Genomic DNA, 21,392 nt, shown 5'->3' on the forward strand with positions numbered 1-21,392 from the left:
CTAAAACGCCCCCTCTCCACTGCTCATCCTCTCCCGACGAACCCCTCGCCGTCTTCCTCTTTTCGCGACTCTACCACGAGACGCTTGCCGCCATCGCCACTCCGTCCAACCTTGGCCGACCCTAGTCTCGAAGCGGCATCAATAATTTCCTCCTGCTCTTCGAAAAAGATCATCTGTATATGGGGCGCTCTATTATATGAGGAATGCCAAGCACGAGCCTTCCAGCAGACAAGAAAGACTCGTCCTCTGCGCGTCGGCTTAGCCTTCCAAGACGAACCTCGTCCGACTCGAAAAAGTCGCCCACCAAAGAACCGCCACGCAACCTGCCGAGCCCCCGTTATGGACTGACTCTCGACTCCCTCAAGCTCGGTAGAAATGCGCGAGTCGCAATGTCGGATGCGTCCAAGGAGCAGTCTTCTTCACAGTCTCAGGCTGACCGCTCCAAGGCGCGAGCCGAACCCTCCGCGACAAAACTCGCGACTCCTGGTCCCGATACTAACTTGAAGAGCAGCGTGGGCGCGTTCCAGACCTACAATGATGTTGGTGGATTGGGCGGCAAGGAAGAAAAAAGTAGAGAGGACGAGGCCGCAGGGACCACCGCCGCCCTCTCACAACCTGCTCCTTCCGAATCACAGATTCAACTAAATCGATATCGAGAGCGATTGGCACGAGATCTGGAGAGGCGTGAGATGGTGACGAGAGGGCTGACGGCGACCACCTCCGAAAAGATGCGCGTGTCACCGATTCTGGAGGAGAGTGGTAACTCGCCGCGCAGCAGCATTGCCGCCATGTCGACATCATTGTCAAACCTTACAACAACTTCCACCGAGTCTGGTAATACCGTCCGCGGCGGCATGGCGCCAGGAAATGTCGCCGGCACCCCGTCCTACCCATTTCCGCGCATGCACACCCCGGGCTACGGTCCCAGCTCAATAAATAGGGCGTTTGGAAACATGTCACCAACTGCCGCGGCCTTCATGTCGCAGACTATGTCGTTTGAGGGCTTCGGGTCCGCTCAGGATAGAGTGTTGTCCGGCTCATCAACGCCCGCATCGGCGCTCACTTTTCTTCCCGCCGGAGCCACCGGTCAGCTGGAGGGCGACTTTCCGAGCCCGAATCTATATGACTTGTCACTAATGCTCACCGCCGAGCCGGGACTGGATGCCTGGTGGAACACTGTCGTCCAGATCATGAGAGGCGTGTACAAAGCTGAGCGAGTCACGCTTGCTGTACCAGCCGACTCTACCGACATTGAGAATGTGCCCTGGGGCCAGAAGGCAACGTACAACGAGCACCAAGAGGACGAACTGAGCCTCGGGTACATGGCCAGAGGCAGCAGTCTCATCCCTAGCAGCGCAGGTGATGTCGGCTCCGAAGAAACTCCTTCCGCGTCAGAGGATCCTACGCGCCCAAGGTTGCTGTCTCGCCCGAGCCTGCAAACACGCCATTCGTTCACTGCCTACGAGGACAACAGAGAACGCAAGGGAAACAATGACAGGCTTCTACCATCGCGCCGCCCAACACAGCTTGGCAGGAGCAAGAGCTACTTCCCGCCTGGTCAGGCGTCGCAAGAGAACGCCGAGGCGTCCCAGCAAAACATGGAGGCGCCGGGCCCAGCACTGAACAAGTCGGCACTCGCCGAACATGATGCCGAGGAGCAGAACATCCCGAGCTGGGAAGCCCCCCTAGCCAACCCTAATACCGCAGGGAGGGTACTCCCCGTGCTTCAAGCTCTGGACTACGAGGCCGACCCTCTTATCGACCACAGCGGTGTTATGCGTGTTCTCGAGCGTGGCAAGGTGATTGCACTGACGAGAAGCTATCCGTATTTGCAGAATCTGCCGGAAGAGATGCCTATCAAGTCCAAGGTGACGGCCAACACGACCTCGGCAGAGGCAGCAAGGAAGAAACTAAGGAAGGGTAGGATTGAGTCCAGCTCAAAGTTGTCGTCAATTCTCGGCGGCGCAAACTCATCATTCGGCTCGAACCGTAGCCACAGCAGTGACAAACCATCTAGCATGATCTCCCGGCTTGATGATGGTGAGCCACGACCGCCGACACCCACATACGAAGAATTTGAGCAGGCCCCGCCATCCCCGTGGTCTCAGTCACCAGCCCCCTCGCCGGCGGTGCGTGCAGATCCTACGGAGAACCCCTTTTTTACCGACGCCATGGTCGACGAGGACTCATTTAACCCTGATTCTGCCCCGACTGACTACACCGGAATGCGGCCGCCAGAAGCCATCGGCGTGGACAATTCGTGGACCGTTCTCCACATTCCGCTGACGCACGTGCTTCTATCAAAACCTGCCCGTCCTTTCAAGCTCAACAACTCAATCTTGGAACAAAAATCGCATTCACGTAGTTGGAACGAGACACCGGAGCCCTCGGCAGATGAAGACGATGCCGAGGCCTCCTGGCAGCGGAAAGACAGGCCGGCACCCATCGCCATCCTCTCGATACTCAGTCCCATCATCCCATACCCCTCAAACCTTCGCCATTCACTGGAATACCTCGCTCCGCACCTGGCAACCTCCTTCTCTTTGTGTCGTCATTACACAAACTTGGAGACAGAGCTCACCGGCCTTCACCGCCGCAGGCCTCACACGGCCGGGTTTGGTGCTCTTGCAGCCGATGGCCGCCCACTGGCGGACCCTGCCAGCATCGGCAACCTGAGCTTTATGTCTTCGGACGACATCGCTGCCCAAGGTTCCTTAGCGGGCAGCATTACGAGCCCTAGCGAGTACTCTGGCATTTCCAAAAGCGCCACTGGCTCCCCAATTGGTACGCCTGGTTGGGACCAGAGCTCTCTGCACCAGCTTATCGACAAGCGAGGTTCGGCAACCAGTCCGGCGCAAACTAGCAGCGATGGCTACTTCAGCGCGAAACAGAAATCGGCTCCGTCAAGGGTGGAATCGTCGTCAACAAACTCACAGACGACGAGGAGGGGTTCAAAGGGGGAATCTCCTGTCGACAAGCGTCAAGCTCATCTCTCTGCGACGCACAGGCCCCGTGTCCAGGAAACCTCTCAGGCCCCGGGGAGAGCCAAGAGGTGGCAGAGAAGAACACGGAAAGCCAGGCTTCAACGCCTGGAGGCGCCAAACGGGTCCTTTCACACGAGCTGAAGAACTACCTGGACGAGATCGCCGTGCTAGAACCCCGTCTCAAGCCAGTCGAACACAAGGGCGGAGATCACAGTCACCACACACTGTTGCACTCATATGGTGCCGACTTTGCGACTAGCTTCCAGTCTTTACCACCCAGCTCTAGCGTAGTCAGCAGGCCAGTGCCCCATGCCGCGCCCTCCCGGACGGGCTCATTGTCACAAGGCCCGGTTGATATGCCACCGCCGTCGGACCGGCTGAAGGGTCTCATACTCGATTCTCTACCCGCCCACGTGTTTGTCTCGCTACCGCAGACAGGCGAGATCGTATGGGTGAACAGTCGCTATTTGACATACCGTGGGCAAACGGTCACCGACCTGGCTGCTGACCCCTGGGGGAGCATTCACCCAGATGATAGGGATGAATACCTCAAGGCGTGGAGCCACTCATTGCGGACTGGAGAGCAGTTCTCGAGGACTGTTCGTATCAGGCGGTTTGATGGAGCGTACCGATGGTTCTATGCGCGCGCAGTTGCATCGCGCGATAAACGGGGCGTCATGATGCAGTTCCTCGGTTCATACATGGATATCCACGACCAGCACATCGCAGAGCTAAAGGCTGCACGGCAAGAGGAGATTGAGGCCTCTGAAGCCAAGCACAGATTACTAGCCAATCTCATCCCCCAAATCATATTCACTGCCACCGAAGATGAAGGCATTACGTTTGCCAACGAGCAATGGCTCTCATACACCGGTCAGAGCTTTGAAGACTCCTTAGGATTGGGTTTCATGGACTTCGTACACCCCGACGACCTGGCCAAGTGTCAGATACCAACAGACCGGCCACCAACCCCGATGCCTTCCAAATTCGACCGCAAAGGCCACCAAGAACCATCTGAGGCAGTGCCGGCTAGCGTCATGTCAAGTAAAGTGCAGAGCCAACTGGAGACGAACCTTAGGGGCATCCACCAAGCACTGTCGCGAAATAACAGTTCTAGTAGCAGCTCGGTCTACGAGATGCCTACCGCTGACATCACAATGTTGGCAAGGCAGGGCGTTATCAAGGTGACTACCGACAGCAATGGCAGACTCTCGTATACCACGGAGGTACGGTTGCGGTCCAAGAACGGCGAATACAGGTGGCATCTGATCCGCTGTGTTGAGATTGACAACATCGACTTTGGGAACGGAGCCAGCTCGTACTTTGGCTCGGCCACGGATATTAACGACCACAAGCTGCTCGAGGCAAAGCTCAAGGAGGCTATGGAGTCCAAGAGCAGGTTTCTTAGCAATATGTCACACGAGATTCGAACACCACTTATTGGCATTTCTGGCATGGTCAGCTTCCTGCAGGACACCGTCCTAAATGAGGAGCAGCGCGACTACACCAACACGATCCAGACAAGCGCCAATAGCTTGCTAATGATCATTAACGACATCCTTGACTTGTCCAAGGTGGACGCCGGTATGATGAAGCTCAAGTATGAGTGGTTCCACACACGCTCCCTCATCGAGGACGTCAATGAGCTGGTGTCCACCATGGCTATTGCCAAGAGACTGGAACTGAACTACATTGTCGAAGAGGATGTGCCGGCGTGGGTCAAGGGCGACAAAGTCCGCATTCGCCAGGTCCTACTCAACGTTATCGGAAATGCTATCAAGTTTACGACAGAGGGTGAGGTGTTCAGCCGGTGTAGGGTTTACAAAGATGGAGCGTCGTCCAACCTTGGTAATCAGATTGTGCTCGAGTTTGCTATCATCGATACGGGGCGTGGATTCACCAAGGAGGAGGCCGACCTCATTTTTAAGCCATTCAGCCAAATCGACGGCAGTAGCACAAGGCAGCACGGCGGTAGTGGCCTCGGCCTCGTCATTTCCAGGCAATTGGTGGAGCTCCACGGCGGTAAGATGGAGGGAAGCGCGGTCCCCGGCAAGGGCTCGACGTTTACCTTTACCGCCAAGTTCGCTCTGCCGACCAAGGAAGATCATCCCGACGCACCCTTGAGCCCAGAGACACTCGACACTCCTGCTGAGACCGCCCAAGAGCTAAGCGTGCATCGTCCTGTGAAAACCCTACAATCGCCCAGGGCAGCATCGACCATTAGCTCGCGGGCCGATCCCGGGTTCATGTCACCGGCCCTGGCTTCTAGCGGAAGTTCGGATCCTTCGGTGCGGTCCAGCATCTCTCAAACTACGGAGCGTACGTCCGTGTCATCGATCAACGTCGGTCTTGTCCACTTCAGTGAGGCTGCCCGCGCGAGTGGCCAAGACTTGTCGCAGATGAAGCTGGAGCTGCCCTCGGGCGAGTCCTCGCCAGGAACGACGCCAACGCCAGAGACTGCCAAGCCTGGCAAGACTGAAGAATTCAAGCCGCCCATGTACTCCATCCTCATCATCTGTCCGCAGACCCACAGCCGTGAGGCCACTGCACAGCACATTGAGATGACGCTGCCTAAGGATGTGCCCCATCAGATCACCGCCCTAGATTCGACTGAAAAGGCACAGAGGCTGCTGGGGGAAGGTGACTCGGTTAACTTCACGCATATTGTCATCAATTTGCCGTCCCCAGAGGAGATTATTGGTCTGATGGAACAGATCACTAGATCGACGACAATCAGCGATACGACCATTCTCATTCTGTCTGACTCGGTCCAGCGACAGGCTGTGATGAGGCTGGCGACCGACACAGAGTACGAGAGGCTCGTGTCGGAGAACATTGTGACGTTCATATACAAGCCGGTCAAACCCTCGCGGTTCGCTGTCATTTTCGATCCTGACAAGGTGCGCGACCTAAGCATCGACCGCAATCGCTCCACAGCACAGCGAATGGTTGAGACCCAGAAGGCGAGCTATCAGGAGATTGGCAAGCGTATGGGCAACAAGGGGTATAAGGTGCTACTGGTTGAGGATAATCCTGTTAACCAAAAAGTCCTTCAAAAGTACCTGAAGAAGGTAGGGGTGGATGTCGAGGTGGCCGCAGATGGAGTCGAGTGCACCGACATGGTATTAGCCCGTTCGCACAACTATTACTCCTTGATACTGGTAAGTGTCCGTCTTTCTGAATGAAGACCATAAGCTAACTGTTCAGTGCGACCTGCATATGCCACGCAAGGACGGCTATCAGGCCTGTCGGGAGATCCGACAATGGGAGAGGGAAAGGGGCTTCAAAAAACTGCCCATCATTGCGCTGTCAGCCAACGTCATGTCCGACGTCCACGACAAATGCGTAGCGGCCGGGTTCAGCGACTACGTCACGAAGCCTGTCGACTTTATCGACCTCAGCAGAGCGATGTCCAAGTTCTTCTGACAGAAGTGATCCACCATACACTACACCACGGTGTGCAGACGCCGTCGTATGGTTAAGCCACAGACGCGCGACATTTACATTACACACAAAAGGGTTTATAATAGCAGGGCATGGGTTATTGGGGATTAGGCGTTCCAAGGGATAGGAACATTTGGGTTCGGCATGACTAATTATGGCCCTTTCTGCTCACCATGTACAGCTGCTTCGAGGTGGAAACCATCATAGAGACGTACCCTTAGAGGAGGGTCTTTTGGGGGATGGACAACCGTTCAGGGTTATATACTAGCTTCTTCTTCGCATGGCGGTCGTCAGAGGGCGATATGTACACGTCTTGCAGACATTGGTTCTATTCAGGAGAGGGATACGAAATCATTGCGACGAACTAGTTGGGTTCGGTGGGATGATACATGGGTTGAAGAAGCATATTTGCGTGGGAGGAGGCATGAGGAATGTGGTGCCCTCGTTGTTTTGCTTCGAGTCTTGTGAAGACAAAAACATGGTGATCGTGGTGGAAAACGATATCCCAGTGAATCAAGTAAAACTGATGTATCCTTGGAAGTGTAAGGTGACGATTGTGTACCAGTATGGGCTTCGACCAATATGCGACGCTCTTTGGACCCAACTGCCTGAGGTGGAAATTTCGCAGCCTCCTTCTTGCGTTATTGTTCTCGAAACATCCAACGGCTCTAGCACCAACGAGCTTGTTACACTGCACTTAACAGGGTAATATCTAAGCCGGGTGACTGAAAAACAGTGCTCTTCCCACCCAGTTTCCCTCCTGGCTACTACTCTTGAAGCCCTCATATATTGCCCCATCAATCCAACCCGTCCCTTACATCCGACTGGACACCGAACGCTTTCCGGTCTCTTCTACGCCTTTCTTTATAAGGCCAATGTTAAGAACATCCTTCGGCCGATCGTAGCTTCCTTATCTTTGACATCCACGACTGCCCTTTCCCTCTTCGACTACAAATGATACGGGGCCTTCAAATTGGATATACAGAAACTCTTTGCTTCTTCCAACCTAAGACGAGAAATGGCCGATGGGGGAGACCGACCTTTCATGAAATATTCGAAGTCCTTGACGGCATACGGCGAGTATCTCTTTCCAACTGCGCAGACCTTCCAAGCCGAGGTCAAAGAGCCGAACCACGACTTTGTCCCAGCCCCAACTTCACCACAAGCCTGCCTATTCAGGTATCTTTCATACCTTGCTAAATTCATTTCCTCGATATCCTCGACCATTCAACACGGGAACAGGCTCCTGGCTGCGAATATGGTGCTTACTTGGGATCACAGTTACAAGAGGCACGCGGGTGACGTCGAGCAGAGCGCAACCAAGAGAAAACGTATCGATCAGCCCTCTATTGGGGGGTTTACTGAGTCCACGGAAGCCCCGGATTTGGACTTGGAACAGCCGCCGTTGAAATTTGTATGGCGCAGACGAACCATGGCAGTTACGAACATAGGTAGGACACAGGATTTGGCAGCCCTCTGGAGATATTTAGGTTTGTTCCTCGCAATTACCCGGATACTGATCCTATGATATAGACCACAGAGCATATCTATCGGGGCCGACTTGGAAACCACTCTTTCCTGAAGTCTCTTCTCACCGTGAGATTCAACCCGTCCCAAGAAAAGTTTAAGGCTAACAGTCCCTACAGGAATATCGTTTCTCAGCCGAAGTCCATCAGATATTGAGGTTGAAACTCGGGCTGGCTATAAGATCGCGACAATGACTGGTTTTCGCAATGACATGAGTGTAAAGGAGAAGCTTTATCTGGGGTTTAGCCAATCCTTCCGTGAGACGCTAGAGTTCAATACTCAGGTTGGGCACGCCACAGACCGTCAGCTATCTTCGGATCAAAACGAGATGAGCCACCTCGAGTTCACTCCGTGCCATGATCGGGGCCTTGGAGGTTCTTCATCCTCCCTGCAACAGAAAACCATGGTACAAGATGTGGAATTGCAAGACAGGATGTACAGGTTTCCAGTCAAGGAATCTGTGTTCAGGGAGACGATGTATGAGCCGAGGTATGACTATCCCGAAGAGAGGAAAAGACTTATCGAGCACTTCTTGGCAAAGTCTCGATTTGTGTAAGTCACAGACGGAATGGCAATTGAAACACACTCACAATCAATAGTGAAAGTGCACATAAACGCCTAGCGGCAGTTATACGGCCACGGAGCAAGCAGATCCATACGGTTCCTGGCCTCGTGGCTCGACGACGACCTGGCCAGATCATGAATATTGAATGGCAACAGGAATACCACGGTTTTGCAATGGGCATGAGCTTCAGCGCATTCCAAGGCAAATCGATGGAGGCGAACGGGTACCAGAAGCGTGGAATCCGGTATCTGCACTTCCAAAAGGTAGACGACGTGTACCGGACCTTTCCCGGTCCACCGCTGATCACCGCCACGGCCGAGGACTACAGGGCCAGTTTCAGCACGGAGATGTTCTTCCAAGATGGCATAGACGGAAATATTTCCATGACAGAGCTAGACATGTGAGTCTACGCTTCCCGTTCCTTGCGGATCAGGCACTGACGCATTCCTCAAGCACCGACATCAACGGTAGGAAGCGCAGATGGATATGTATCGAAATGTCTAGGCCTCTTGTCCAAGCAACCGGTCCAGTTCCGTCTGAGCTGATACCCATGCCGTGCTCGTACCTCAAGATTTCTGCGCCGTATGACAAAGTCTCGATAACGACAAACCTGATGAAATTCGACGAACGGCTAAATCTAAGCAGATCCCCACAACTGGGAAATTTCAAGAGGCTTACGGTTCAAGGCCACGGTCGAGGAACGGACGCATACCGAGTAAGGCTGAGATTGTGCAGTGACGGTGTTCCTATCTTCGCGACTGGATCAAAAAAGTGCATGCCCTTTGCCAATCGCACTGAAGATTTTCTCTTCGTGAAAAACGTCAACGGCCTGCCGTGGAAGGAGACCGATCGCCGTGTCAGCAACGCCACCAAGGCCATGCGAAAGCACGAATTCTGGGAGCGCTGTCGTTCGGCAGCAGAAGTTGACAAGGCCCGGTGGAAGTCTCTCCAGGACGCCATGGCCAGAGATGATTGCGTTGTGGATATCACATTTGAGGGGGAATGGGATAAGGTTGGACCCAGCGTCCAGATGTCTCAGGAGGTTGCGCGAACACCGACAGCGGTACCGCAGACTGGCTTATCTCCGTTCGTGCACCCGCTCCGGGCACAGGATGCAGGGAAGGGGCGCGCCAGTAGCAGTGGAAGTTGTCGTGCTAAGGATTCCGGGCTGCGCAACGAAGTGAAGTTCTAGACTCTGTCTGTTGGCTGCCGGCACAAGGCAAGACCTGCCGAACCGGTCACACGGCTGCACTCGAAGTATGCCCCGTACTGTCTTTGACATAGAGAGAAAATAGTTAGAATTAGGGGTTTGATCAAGCCCACAGGTCCGGTTCGTTGCGACCTTTCGCTGACAACTTTGTCCCTTGGTGAGGCATTACATCCACACGGCGGCCAGAGCATGAGATCATCATACCAATACTACAGTAATGATAACTGGCGAATGATGAACCCGGGCTCGTCGTTTGACAACCACTGCAATGTCGTCTAATGTGGGCCTCGGTACGCCAGAACCAAGGTGAATCTCGGTGAAGCCGGGAAATGGTTCCGCCGCGCCCCAGCTTCATCCCGCCAAAAAATGAACCCGCCCAGCGAACTTTTTAGAAGCCCAGCGCCTTAGGAGTAGCAGCAGCAGCAGCAACAACACCCCCGCCATCGCTACGATTTCCTCTGCAACGGTGAAGTTCCTCGCCGAAAGACACTCCCCAGACGGCACCAATTTTTCATCAAGCCATCGGAACCGTCGTCACCCATCATGCAGGCTCCTGTAGTGGTTATGAGTATGGCAGCCCCTCCTTCTAGAGCTTGGACAAGCTACCCCCTCCATATCACCAGTGCTAACCATCTTCTCCAGACACCCAGAGCGGTGAACGGCAGACGGGTCGCAAGGCCCAACTGTCCAACATCGCTGCAGCCAAGACGTACGGTGCTATTCCTAGCTACTACTGACTATCACTGACCCTTCTGGCAGTGTCGCCGACATTATTCGATCATGCTTGGGCCCCAAGGCCATGTTAAAGATGCTTCTAGATCCCATGGGCGGCATCGTTCTGACCAACGACGGCCATGCTATTCTCAGAGAGATCGAGGTCTCGCACCCCGCAGCGAAGAGCATGATTGAACTCTCCCGGACACAAGACGAGGAAGTCGGCGACGGCACAACGACGGTCATCATCTTGGGTAAGGTTTCTGTGTACCGCTTATAAAGCATGACTGACCCGTACAGCTGGCGAGATGCTCGCGCAGTCCCTGCCTCAACTAGAGCGCAACATTCATCCCGTTCAGATCATTGCCGCGTTCCGCCGGGCGCTCAAGGACGCTCTCGAGATCGTCGACGATATCTCCCTTCCTATCGACGTCAACGACGACATGGCCATGCGCGGTCTCATCTCCTCCTCGATTGGGACCAAATTTGTCTCGAGATGGTCTGACTTAATGTGCGACCTGGCCTTGCGCGCCGTTCGCACCGTTACCTGGGAGGCTGGTAATGGAAAGACCGAGGTGGATATTAAGCGCTACGCACGCGTGGAGAAGGTTCCTGGCGGAGAGATCGAGGACAGCAGAGTGCTGGATGGCGTTATGCTCAACAAGGACATCACCCACCCTAAGATGCGCCGGAGAATAGAGAACCCTAGAATCGTCCTGCTTGATTGCCCCCTCGAGTACAAGAAGGGCGAGTCGCAAACCAACATTGAGATTTCCAAGGAGGAGGACTGGAACCGCATCCTGCAGATTGAGGAGGAGCAGGTCAAGTCCATGTGCGAGGCCATTCTGGCCCTGAAGCCGGATCTTGTTATCACCGAGAAAGGCGTCTCAGGTAAGCTGAGTGCTGCGTTTGGAGAACATGGCTAATGAGTGCAGACCTTGCCCAGCACTACTTCATGAAGGCCGATGTCACGGCTCTGCGTCGTGTCCGCAAGACAGACAACAACAGGATAGCGAGAGCGACGGGCGCCACCATTGTCAACCGCGTCGACGACCTGCAGGACTCGGACGTCGGTACGCTCTGCGGGCTTTTCGAGATTGAAAAGATTGGCGACGAGTACTTTACTTTCCTTACCAAGTGCAAGAACCCCAAGGCCTGCACAGTGCTCCTCCGTGGTCCGTCCAAGGACGTGCTGAACGAGATTGAGCGTAATCTCCAGGACGCCATGGGCGTTGCTCGCAACGTCATGTTCAACCCCAGGCTGTCCCCCGGCGGCGGTGCCACCGAGATGGCCGTCTCTGTGCGGTTGAGCCAGCTCGCCAAGGGCGTCGAGGGTGTCCAGCAGTGGCCCTACAAAGCCGTGGCTGACGCGCTTGAGGTCATTCCCCGTACCCTCGTCCAGAACGCCGGCGCCAGCCCCGTCAGGGTGCTTACGGATCTGCGCGCTAAGCATGCTGAAGGTAAGCACTCTTGGGGCATCAACGGCGATTCTGGTGTTGTTGCGGACATGAAGGAGTACGGCGTCTGGGAGCCCGAGGCCATCAAACTACAGAGCATCAAGACGGCTATTGAGGTATGTTTACATTGTTTACAAGCTTAACCACTACACACACTAACACCTACAGTCCGCCTGTTTGCTCCTCAGAGTAGACGACATTTGCAGCGCCAGGAAGGCGGCGCAAATGGGCAACGGCCTGCACGGCGGCGACGAATAAGAGCCTGATGAAGTCAGTCTAATTGGTATTTCGGAACGAGAGGCGATGAGTATGATGAAGGAGGAGAAAAGACAAAAAAAGGTCATACCCTGTACGAAGGCATAGACACGGATTAGAAATTACCTAGACGACGAATTCTCGGGATCAAGTTGTTTGTGAACAATTTGTCAACCATTGACTGCTCCCGTCGGTTGATCGGACCCACCCGTGTGGTGTTTGGTCTGATGTTATTTTTGGTGATGCCAAGCTCATGTTCAAGCTCCAAGTCCAAGATGAATCAGTCATCGTCGTGGATGATGAGCCCAGCAGGCTGGGCAGCTTCCCCTGATGTAGTCTCTGTGTCCTTGGTATCTCCGTTCTCCTCCTTGGCATCATTGCCCTCGCCTGTCGGCGCCATCACCTTCACGTCGGGGACAGCGCCACCGGGACCCTTCGCGGAGAGAGATTTTTTCCCTTTTTGCTTCTTCTTCTCCCGCTTCTCGCGATTCTTCCTTGTGCGCTCCTCGTCGCGGGCAGCGCGCTCGGCCTTTAGGCGCTCAAACTCCTCGTTCTCTTTCTCCTGTTTGACCTCCTCGTCCATGGCACGTAGACGGTCATACTCGCGGCGGCGGCTGGCTTTGTAGACGTGAAACTCGCCGGAGCCCGCGCCGGCACTGGAGCCCTGGACGTTTGTGACAATCTCGGGAGGTGCGGCGACGGCACGCTTAACAACAGCCCCAGAAGCAGGGGGGAGACGGATCTCCTGGTCGGGTTTGGAGAAGAGGGACTCGAGGTGCTTGGCATGCTCGGTGACGGGCGTCAGAGCACGCTTCTTTGTCGGGCGGCGCGAGCGCGGGTCGGCCGAGGTGGGGATTGACTCGGGGCCCTCGCCGGACATGGTGGTTGTAATTTTTTTTTTTAATTTTTTTTTTAAAGTGTTCGATGGGCAGGTTGGTTTTGCGGGGTGCTGCCGTTGGCTCAGGGCTGTTAGGCTAAGATTGGAGTCGAATGACGATGGGCCGAGGCTGGATGCGGCTGGATACGGAATGAGCTGATTCGTATGAGGACCGAGGTGTTTGGGATTGCGGTGCGATATGATTGCCCAGATGCCCCGCTCGTGTTTCCGTAGGTGATGGTAGGGCGGGTGCAGTTAAGAGGAAACGGCAAAGATTGGCGCTTTTAGAGTGGCTGTGAACAGCCTTTGCTGAGAGTGGTCGGTCGGTCGGCGGCTATGAGAGCTCCGGGTGGCGGCGGCGGTCGGCGGGCGGCTGTAGTTCAGATGTCTGCTCCGGGAAAGGCTGAAGCGAGCGACTACATGGAATGGTTGGGGTGATGTGTGGGTGAGGTGGGGGAAACCACCGACGTACAAAGTGTAAGGGGTTTGTCCGGCGGCAAGTCGACGATTAGATGAACATTTAGCATGAGAGGCGAAGAGGAAAGAAGAAAAAAAGGTTGAGCAGACTGCAGCAGCCAAACATCCAACAGAATCCCTGCCGTTACCATTCGCTATTTGTAGCCCAGCCCAATCCCTAAGTGGTACGGAGTACTGCACATTGTATCACAAAGCAAATGCATCACGAGCAAATAGGTACTCTGGCTAGGTAGTGTAGAATGGGAAAATTCTGGACGATTGCACCACAGTGATGCCGTAAGCCTCGTCGCGGATCAGAAGGTCAGTGCGCCAATCAGGGGGAGGCCCATTCCCTGTCTCAAGTCACCAGCTCGAGCCCCGTCCGGTTGGCTGCCATATTCGTTGAGATCCTTGGGTGTACCCCGCTGGAGAGCAAAACTTTAGGAGCCGGCAGGGGGGTTTCCCGATGGAACAAGCTGCGTTGGAATGGAGAAGGGGGGTCGGCCATGCCGCTGGGATAAATGACAGGGCTTCCGATTCAAGAACTTGTGTGCGTGTGGGCGTTTTGACTTTCATAGGCCTCGGGTGGGACGAGGGGTCCTTTCTCGTGTACCGTACGCACTCGTGAGATTCGTCGACCACTAGTGAGCCGGCTAGCTGTATATAGCTAGCGTCTTACTGATAGCAGCTAGTGGAATTCCATGGCGCTAATCTTACTATAGAAGGCGGTCAGACTATCTACCCTTCGTTGCCAACTAGCCAGCCTGCTTTTAGTACGTACACAACCGTTGCGTAAGAAAATAGGTATATATAGATCCCTGTTTCTGCCAGCACACTATACCTCTTATAGTGGCCGCGATACCTATTGCCGTTAGCCGGCTCACTAGTGGTCGACGAATCTCACGAGTGCGTACGGTATGTGAGAAATCGCCATGCCACCAAAATGGCGGCCAAAAATACCTGGCACACGAGGGGGGGGGGGGGGGGGGTTGAGGTTGGGGTTGGAGACTAGGTACGCCGTCGATTGATGTACAGGACTATCTGCCTATTATGGTTCTCTAGGTACCTACCTAAACCAAGCCAAATACCTACACGTCGGGCCAAACTTGTGACTGATTCCATCCCACCTGAACAACTCCCTGCTACGCCTTGCGTTCCTTGCACCTCCAACCCAAACTTAGCCCATCTCAACCTACTCAACCCGTTGGTCAGAAACATCTGCGCACCACTAAAGCAGGCACATCCCCCTCCCGTCCGTGCCCCCCGCCGAAAGTTAAGGTTAGTATAAAGCGACACATACAACGGCTGCCCCAGCACCCGCAGCCGTCCATCAGAGTCTCTAGCCTCTGCCCTGCCCCGCCTCATTTCTCTCCTTACATAGTACGCTTCCCCGATCAAACAAGGTTCCCAACGCTACGATTTGCGACTCCAAGTTTGCTGAGCTCTGAATGACACCTGGGAAATAAGACACCCTCGTCTCCCATCCCACCAGCCTTCGCGTCTTTCTCGCTACATCTTCTCGGCTACCGATTACAAATCGCCACAGGCACCATGGCTAAACCAAGGCTTATCATTCTCATCCGGCACGCTCAGTCCGAGGGCAACAGTATGTTTCTCTGTCTAGGCATCCGCTCCAACGGCTAACCTTGTACCTCAGAGAACCGCGAAATCCACCAGACGATCCCTGACCACCGAGTGAAGCTTACACAAGACGGCTGGCAACAAGCCTACGATGCTGGGCGCCGCCTGCGCAAGCTGCTGCGTGCCGACGACACCCTCCACTTCTTTACGTCGCCCTACCGCCGCACTCGCGAGACAACTGAGGGCATCCTGTCGACGCTGACGTCCGACGAGGAGGATCCCTCGCCCTTCAAGCGATCCAACATCAAGGTATACGAAGAGCCTCGTCTACGTGAGCAGGACTTCGGCAACTTTCAGCCTTGCTCCGCGGAAATGGAGCGCATGTGGCAGGAACGCGCCGACTACGGACACTTCTTTTATCGTATCCCCAACGGTGAGAGCGCCGCAGACGCCTACGACAGAGTTAGCGGCTTCAACGAAAGTCTGTGGCGCCAGTTTGGCGAGGACGACTTCGCCAGCGTCTGTGTCTTGGGTGAGTTGCGCGATTCTTGATGGGGGATGCGTGCTGACTATCTAGTGACACACGGGCTCATGTCGCGCGTCTTCCTTATGAAGTGGTACCACTTCACCGTCGAATACTTCGAGGATCTGCGTAACGTCAACCACTGCGAGTTCCTCATCATGCGCAAGCAAGAAGAGAGCGGCAAATACATTCTCGAAAACAAACTCCGAACATGGTCGGAACTGCGGAAGGAGCGGGCTCTGCTCAAGGAGAAGGAAGATAAGGAGCGGAGCGAGGAAGGACGATCGATCAAGGATGCCAAAGCGGGAACCCTTCTCGAACGCAGTAAGACATTTATCGTCACGCGGCGTTGGGGTGGCTGTCCTAACGGGTGTGACCACAAGAATCACTACCAGAGACGTGATGACCTGGAAGCCCTCCGCCAGACCGACGAGGTCACCTCCAACGGGACAGTAGGCAACGGTTACTCCCGGCGGCAGTCCCCCGCACCACGGAGACAACTCAAGCGGTGCGAGCAGGGTTACACTTCAGACGAAGGAACCGACGGTGATGGCCGGCCTCCGCAAATTGACATCACCCGCGCGCGTCAAGAGGTCGTCTCGTCACCCGACGGTACGCCATCGTTCATCTCCGCCGAAGACCGTCGTCTGCGGGGTATGATATCACCGCATCTGCATGTCGGCCGCGACTTTGGCGGCACATACTCAGGACACACGTCGATTGCTGGTAGCGATACGGACTCGTCGGAGGAGGAAGGGCACCGGCCCGAGATAACTACCGCCGTCACCAAGATCAGGGTCATCTCAAACAGCGATATCTTTGGGGAGACTAATGCTAGTACCAACAACATAGTCAGCCCGGCCACTGGGACCGCGACACCGACCACCGAGGACGAGCAGCCTAACGAGAACGACGCAAACGGGATGCGGAGAGGGGCACGCGCCAACCGTCTTGGTGACACCCATAGTAGCGACCTGGGCTCTGAGGCGGACGAGGACGACCTTGCGCGGGCCGAGAAAGAGGACAGGAGTATACAGGGGAGTGTTTATTGATGGGGTTATCGGCGTCTGATGGGCATATGAAGGCCAGGGTGGGTTTCCTTAGGCTCATCCGGACTGGGGCCTGTATGAGATGTGCAGTCTGCATGCATGGTACTTGACGTATCAATCTGTCACGAGGTAACTTCATCAATGATGGCGCCTTGCTTTTTCTGGTCTGTTTGGGGTTACGACACAAGGAGGATATACCTAGATTGCATGGCACAAATAGACAAAGGCAGACATGACAATGCCAGGAACGGAAATTATTAGAACCGCAGGGTTTGTTCTATAGGGCTTGCAGTTTGCGATGCGGGCGGTGCTTCTTAGCATCGTCTTTGAGTTTCGCCCGCTCATTCTCCTATGAGTGTTTTCATCATGATGACTTCAATTGGGCCATTCCCCATGTTCATGATTAACAAGCCCCTTCTGCCGGGCCAACGTCGTTCCCGGCCTGAATGCGAGTGTTCTAATGTGCACGCGCACAGTACTGTGGGCTGTAGTCCTGGAAGAGGGTAGAATGACCCTCGTGAAATAGAGACCTCATCGGTGTAATCTCTCAGCAACGCCCAGAGCATTGATGATGGACTTGCTTTTTGCCAGTGGCAGTTGCCTGCTCAACCCGAGGGTCGGCGAGGTCAAAAGGGCATTGCCAAGGGTTGCTGGGCCGCGCCTCTATGTTTACTAACATCGCACATCTACTCCTGCTCCTGTTGTTGCTCCCGCCTCTCGATGAGTCTTCATACATCTGCCTGTCTGTCTGCACAAGGCAATTTAGAACCATCCTGTGTAGACGTGGTTACGAACTGAACACGGCCGAGGCATGGATATCGATTTGGAAGGCCTCGATACACTATAATATATTTACGTCCCAACACAGGCGGCAGTGAAGGGCAAGTAATGAGGGCCTGCCCAACGTCGTTCGTAGCCGCTCGGTCGGCACATACTTTATTTCTGATTAGAGGTGGGACAAATTGAATGTGCAACACAACCCAAAATACGGTAGATGCCAAAGGGCACGAGTAATAGGGGCTTCCGACGTTCACAACTTCCAAGCGACTGGCTATTTACTTGCTACCCCCCTAGGTCTGGGTAGCCTCTGGAGCTATACGTGATTTCTTCTACTTGTGGCTGATACGGATACATGGATGATGAAGCTCTGGGTTGGCCAAGGCCGGTGGCTGGGGCGCGGTCCGCCTGCCAGTGCCCCAGCGAGACCGCCAGAGGCCGCCCACCACAGACAGCCCAAGCAGAAAGAAGGTGGCTCGGTAACTTCAGCGACTCTGCTGTGGCTGTGCCAGGTGTTCGTCATCACGAAAGCAGGCAGTGAAGAAGGACTTCGCGTACAAAGTCTGTCGTCTGACTCTTTCATTCTCGATTGGGATTGATCATCTATAAGGCTAACGAGGGGATTAGGAGGCGCATTTTAGTCGCATTGCATCTCATCTTCATAGACAGACTTGTCCTTGTCAAACCTGACCCCACCAGCGCCCACCAGCGCCTAACTCTTACCCACCCAACCTCACCTAAGGCATAAGAGATAATACCTATCTATATCGACTCGGTTGCTCTGGTGGCATCGGCTTGTTGCCCAACTGGGGCCAAGCCCATCTGGGCTGCTGTTATGAAAAGAAGTACTTTCGGCAGCACTCGGACTTGCTGGACTGGGTATATCTACTCGGCCAGCTGATCGATGCTGCCAGGTAAGGTATACTAACCTGGTTGAGTTGGGCAATTTTACCGCGCGTCCATGCCCTCACGGCGGATATCTCAGCCACTTCATGTCCGTACGCCGATTTCCCAAATAAATATTGGATAGCCAAGCATTTAGCCCTCGCAATGCTGGGATGCTCCTGCCCATTTCAAGACCAACGCGCCTGTCTGTGCCTGTGTCAGTATTGATTGTGGCTGCACTTTGTCCGAGCCTTTCTCGAGCGCAGCACTGGACCCTTCTACAACCTTATAAGACCCTAGACTCCTGGACCTGGCCTTTGGCCTGGAGCACCCACCTTGCACCGATACGTAGTAGCCCAATACGTCCACCACCGATCCGTAAAGTGCAGTATCCATACATACCTACATCCGCATCCTCCCCCGCCAATTCTAGCATCCAACATCACACGCCCAACTCTTGTCGATTCTTCCGCACCGCATCCTCACCCTCAGCGCGTGCTGACTTTCCTATCTCACGTCCTAGTAACTCGACGACTCCCATATTTTCTCCGATGGCAGGGCCAGCCTCACCGGGCACCGAGGGCCCCACGTTCGCCCCGCCACATCTCCCTGCTGGCTGGATTGCCCAGTGGGATGGTTCGAGCAAGAAGTACTACTTCGTGCAGCTTTCTACCGGCGTATCGCAATGGGAGACCCCGACCGATGCCGCGCCCACAGGCGCAACGCCTTCTCAGCCCTCTGATCATCCTTATGGCGTTCCGCAGCCCGAGGTCATTACTCATCCTGACGGCAGCCAGACGGTGCGCCATGCCGATGGCACTCTCGAGCCCGTTAACCCCTCTTTGCCCCCCGACACTACAAGCACGAGGGGTATCGATGGTCCGACGGGAGACCGTGGACTCGGAGTATGTTGCTCTCGGCTCTCTACCTCTTTGCCCACACGTATCTTGGTCCTTTATGCGGTATTTGTCGCATTTGAGTTCTACTGATGCTCCGTTGCTGACTCGATCATCTTTTCAGAGCATGGCAATGAACGCGCTTCTCGGAGGCAAGAACTCGAACCACGGCTCCTCGGGTAATCATAACAGCTCTAGCCCCCTGGGGGGCCTCGCCAGTCAGTTGATGAGCGGCATTGGAGGGCATAGCAACGGCCAGGGAGGTAGTAGCAGCGGAGGCAAGAGTTCATTGGGCAAAATCGGCAGCTCTTTAGCTTCAAGTCTGCTTGCGGGCGGGAACAAGCCGCATCAGGCGCAACAGCAAAACTACCATGGTAGCCAGTCCTCAGGCCACCAACAGCAACATGGGGGCCTCGCCGGCTCCCTTATGGGAGGCGTGGCCAACATGTTTGGTGGCGGCAAGCAAAGTCACGGTGTATGTTGGAGCGGATGATTGCATTCAGCGCCCATTACTGACTTCAGCTTCCAGGGCAATGACTTCGGATACTCTAACAATGCTTCTGGTGGTGGTGGTGGCGGCGGGGGCGGCGGTTACACCGGCCAGGCTCCTCCCACTTCGTACCAGCCTCCTGGTTCCTCTGCGCACAACCAGCACTCGTCTACGCCATCAAGTGCTTCCTACCACTCGCCAGCGACGAATCAGGGCCAGAACCACGGACAGCAGTCATATCCTCCGCCGCCTAATCAATACCCTCCTCCGCCGAACCATGGCCAACCTCACCACAATTCCTCGTACGGCGCGCCAGCTCAACAGTCACACTCTCAATCATACCCGCCTCCGCCAGCTGGTGGACCTTCGTACGGCCAGCAGCCTAGTTATGGTGCGCCGCTAAACCAGCAGCACCAACAGCAGCCACAGTACGGAGGATACAACCCAGCAACGTACGGCGGCGGCGCCCCTCAAGGCCCCCCTGCTGGAGGATACCCAAGTCAAGCATCATACGGCAGCAACCCGTCTCAACAGACCCCTAATTACGGCAACCACTACTGAGCGCTGCTGAGACGGTCCTGCAGAGCAAGGTACAGCATGACACGATTTTCGAGGTCTTTCCCGCGTCTGAGCTCTGACACTTGTATGTATGGATAAACATGCTCAAGGGAAATGTAGAGCATGCCTACTGAGAAGGCGCTTAGATTGAATATCCCCTCTTCGAATCCTTGGCTGCTTTTGGGCAGGGGTGCGCGACGAGTGTTGGGTGTCTGTTAAGTGCAAGAAATCATGGTATCATTTGTACGCAGTGGATTTCCTGTCGTTAGAATTTGTTTACGTTTCGAGCAAAACATGAATGCGCGGAGAAGGCGACGCGATACGGTAGTTTCGTGTTCATAGCCTCTTCTTCTTCTTTTCCGCGGACTTGCCTTCTGCGGCGAGCACAGGTTGAATCCAAACAAGAATGCGTCTAGATAGAAACCAAGCCAAGATCGCCACGGCGACGATATAAACAACGGTGGGCAGTAATGACCGTGGTAAAGCATTCAGCAAGAACGGGTCGAGAATAAGGTCAACGCTGACAGGCTCGGCTTGAGCGATGAGTGTGGCATTGTCCGTGAAGTAATCAGCTGTCGCCAGAACTCGGAGAAAGAGCAGCGAAGCTCTATGCTCGTGCGTCTTTCTTTGCATTGGCTTGTCCTCGGCGTCAGAGTTGTCTTGTTCTAGCTGGCGGGAAAACGCGTAGGTCGCCAATGACGAAATCAGCTCAGGTGTATCCCACACAGTAGATAATTCAAAGACATCGAGTGTGAAAGTTGTGGGTTGCTGTCTGTAATGAGCATATGATGCCAGATGACACGTGCAGTTTTCGTCTTACTGTGGCCGCCCAGCAAACTCTCAGCTCGTAACGCTGGCCTCGAGTAAGGTCATTGAGCAGTAACCAAGTGGTCGTTCCCGAGGGCGCGTCCTCAGACGGGAATGCAGCCTTTAGGTCAAGTCGCTTGGTCCAATCATCAGGTGTGAGAACATCCAGCCGAAGGTCCTCAATGGTCGGCGGCATATTCGGCACGTTCATCGTGTCTGGGCCGAGGAAGATGACCTTTTCGGTGTTGGCGTGGGCGACGTCTAGGCAGAAGGCCAGAATCAAGCCGGTGGCGAAGATTAGTCGCATGCCGAAGCCGCTTTCGTTCAGCTTTTTTTT

The 21,392-nt window shown here is 54.8% G+C and overlaps 7 protein-coding genes across 7 annotated transcripts; 5 read left to right on the plus strand and 2 right to left on the minus strand.

Annotated features, from left to right (window-relative positions):
• Window positions 1-389: 389 nt before the first annotated feature.
• On the plus strand, window positions 390-6,410 carry LY79DRAFT_667498 (hsp90-like protein; the record flags this gene model as incomplete). The annotated part of the gene is made up of 3 exons (XM_060563388.1): window positions 390-2,835; window positions 2,892-6,145; window positions 6,192-6,410. The coding sequence occupies 3 exons, from the start codon at window positions 390-392 to the stop codon at window positions 6,408-6,410; spliced, it is 5,919 nt and encodes a 1,972-aa protein (XP_060416909.1).
• A 1,735-nt stretch (window positions 6,411-8,145) lies between these two features.
• On the plus strand, window positions 8,146-9,712 carry LY79DRAFT_627009 (uncharacterized protein; the record flags this gene model as incomplete). The annotated part of the gene is made up of 3 exons (XM_060562118.1): window positions 8,146-8,507; window positions 8,555-8,920; window positions 8,974-9,712. The coding sequence occupies 3 exons, from the start codon at window positions 8,146-8,148 to the stop codon at window positions 9,710-9,712; spliced, it is 1,467 nt and encodes a 488-aa protein (XP_060416910.1).
• A 561-nt stretch (window positions 9,713-10,273) lies between these two features.
• Window positions 10,274-12,159, plus strand: LY79DRAFT_510023 (T-complex protein 1; the record flags this gene model as incomplete). The annotated part of the gene is made up of 6 exons (XM_060554112.1): window positions 10,274-10,298; window positions 10,373-10,439; window positions 10,490-10,698; window positions 10,745-11,344; window positions 11,380-12,017; window positions 12,070-12,159. 6 exons carry the CDS (start codon window positions 10,274-10,276, stop codon window positions 12,157-12,159), a joined length of 1,629 nt encoding a protein of 542 aa, XP_060416911.1.
• Window positions 12,160-12,436: 277 nt separating this feature from the next.
• LY79DRAFT_509853 (uncharacterized protein) lies at window positions 12,437-13,036 on the minus strand (the record flags this gene model as incomplete). The annotated part of the gene is made up of 1 exon (XM_060554095.1): window positions 12,437-13,036. One exon carries the CDS (start codon window positions 13,034-13,036, stop codon window positions 12,437-12,439), a length of 600 nt encoding a protein of 199 aa, XP_060416912.1.
• Window positions 13,037-15,040: 2,004 nt separating this feature from the next.
• LY79DRAFT_509950 (phosphoglycerate mutase) lies at window positions 15,041-16,645 on the plus strand (the record flags this gene model as incomplete). The annotated part of the gene is made up of 4 exons (XM_060554107.1): window positions 15,041-15,095; window positions 15,147-15,602; window positions 15,648-16,390; window positions 16,484-16,645. 4 exons carry the CDS (start codon window positions 15,041-15,043, stop codon window positions 16,643-16,645), a joined length of 1,416 nt encoding a protein of 471 aa, XP_060416913.1.
• Window positions 16,646-18,855: 2,210 nt separating this feature from the next.
• Window positions 18,856-20,251, plus strand: LY79DRAFT_510032 (uncharacterized protein; the record flags this gene model as incomplete). Its single annotated transcript, XM_060554113.1, has 3 exons — window positions 18,856-19,209; window positions 19,325-19,675; window positions 19,730-20,251. 3 exons carry the CDS (start codon window positions 18,856-18,858, stop codon window positions 20,249-20,251), a joined length of 1,227 nt encoding a protein of 408 aa, XP_060416914.1.
• A 333-nt stretch (window positions 20,252-20,584) lies between these two features.
• Window positions 20,585-21,362, minus strand: LY79DRAFT_667504 (uncharacterized protein; the record flags this gene model as incomplete). The annotated part of the gene is made up of 2 exons (XM_060563389.1): window positions 20,585-21,016; window positions 21,069-21,362. 2 exons carry the CDS (start codon window positions 21,360-21,362, stop codon window positions 20,585-20,587), a joined length of 726 nt encoding a protein of 241 aa, XP_060416915.1.
• Window positions 21,363-21,392: the final 30 nt, after the last annotated feature.

This window comes from Colletotrichum navitas (genome assembly GCF_030913465.1).
Source record: "Colletotrichum navitas strain CBS 125086 chromosome Unknown LY79scaffold_13, whole genome shotgun sequence".
In the NCBI taxonomy this organism is placed as follows: Eukaryota; Fungi; Ascomycota; class Sordariomycetes; order Glomerellales; family Glomerellaceae; genus Colletotrichum; species Colletotrichum navitas.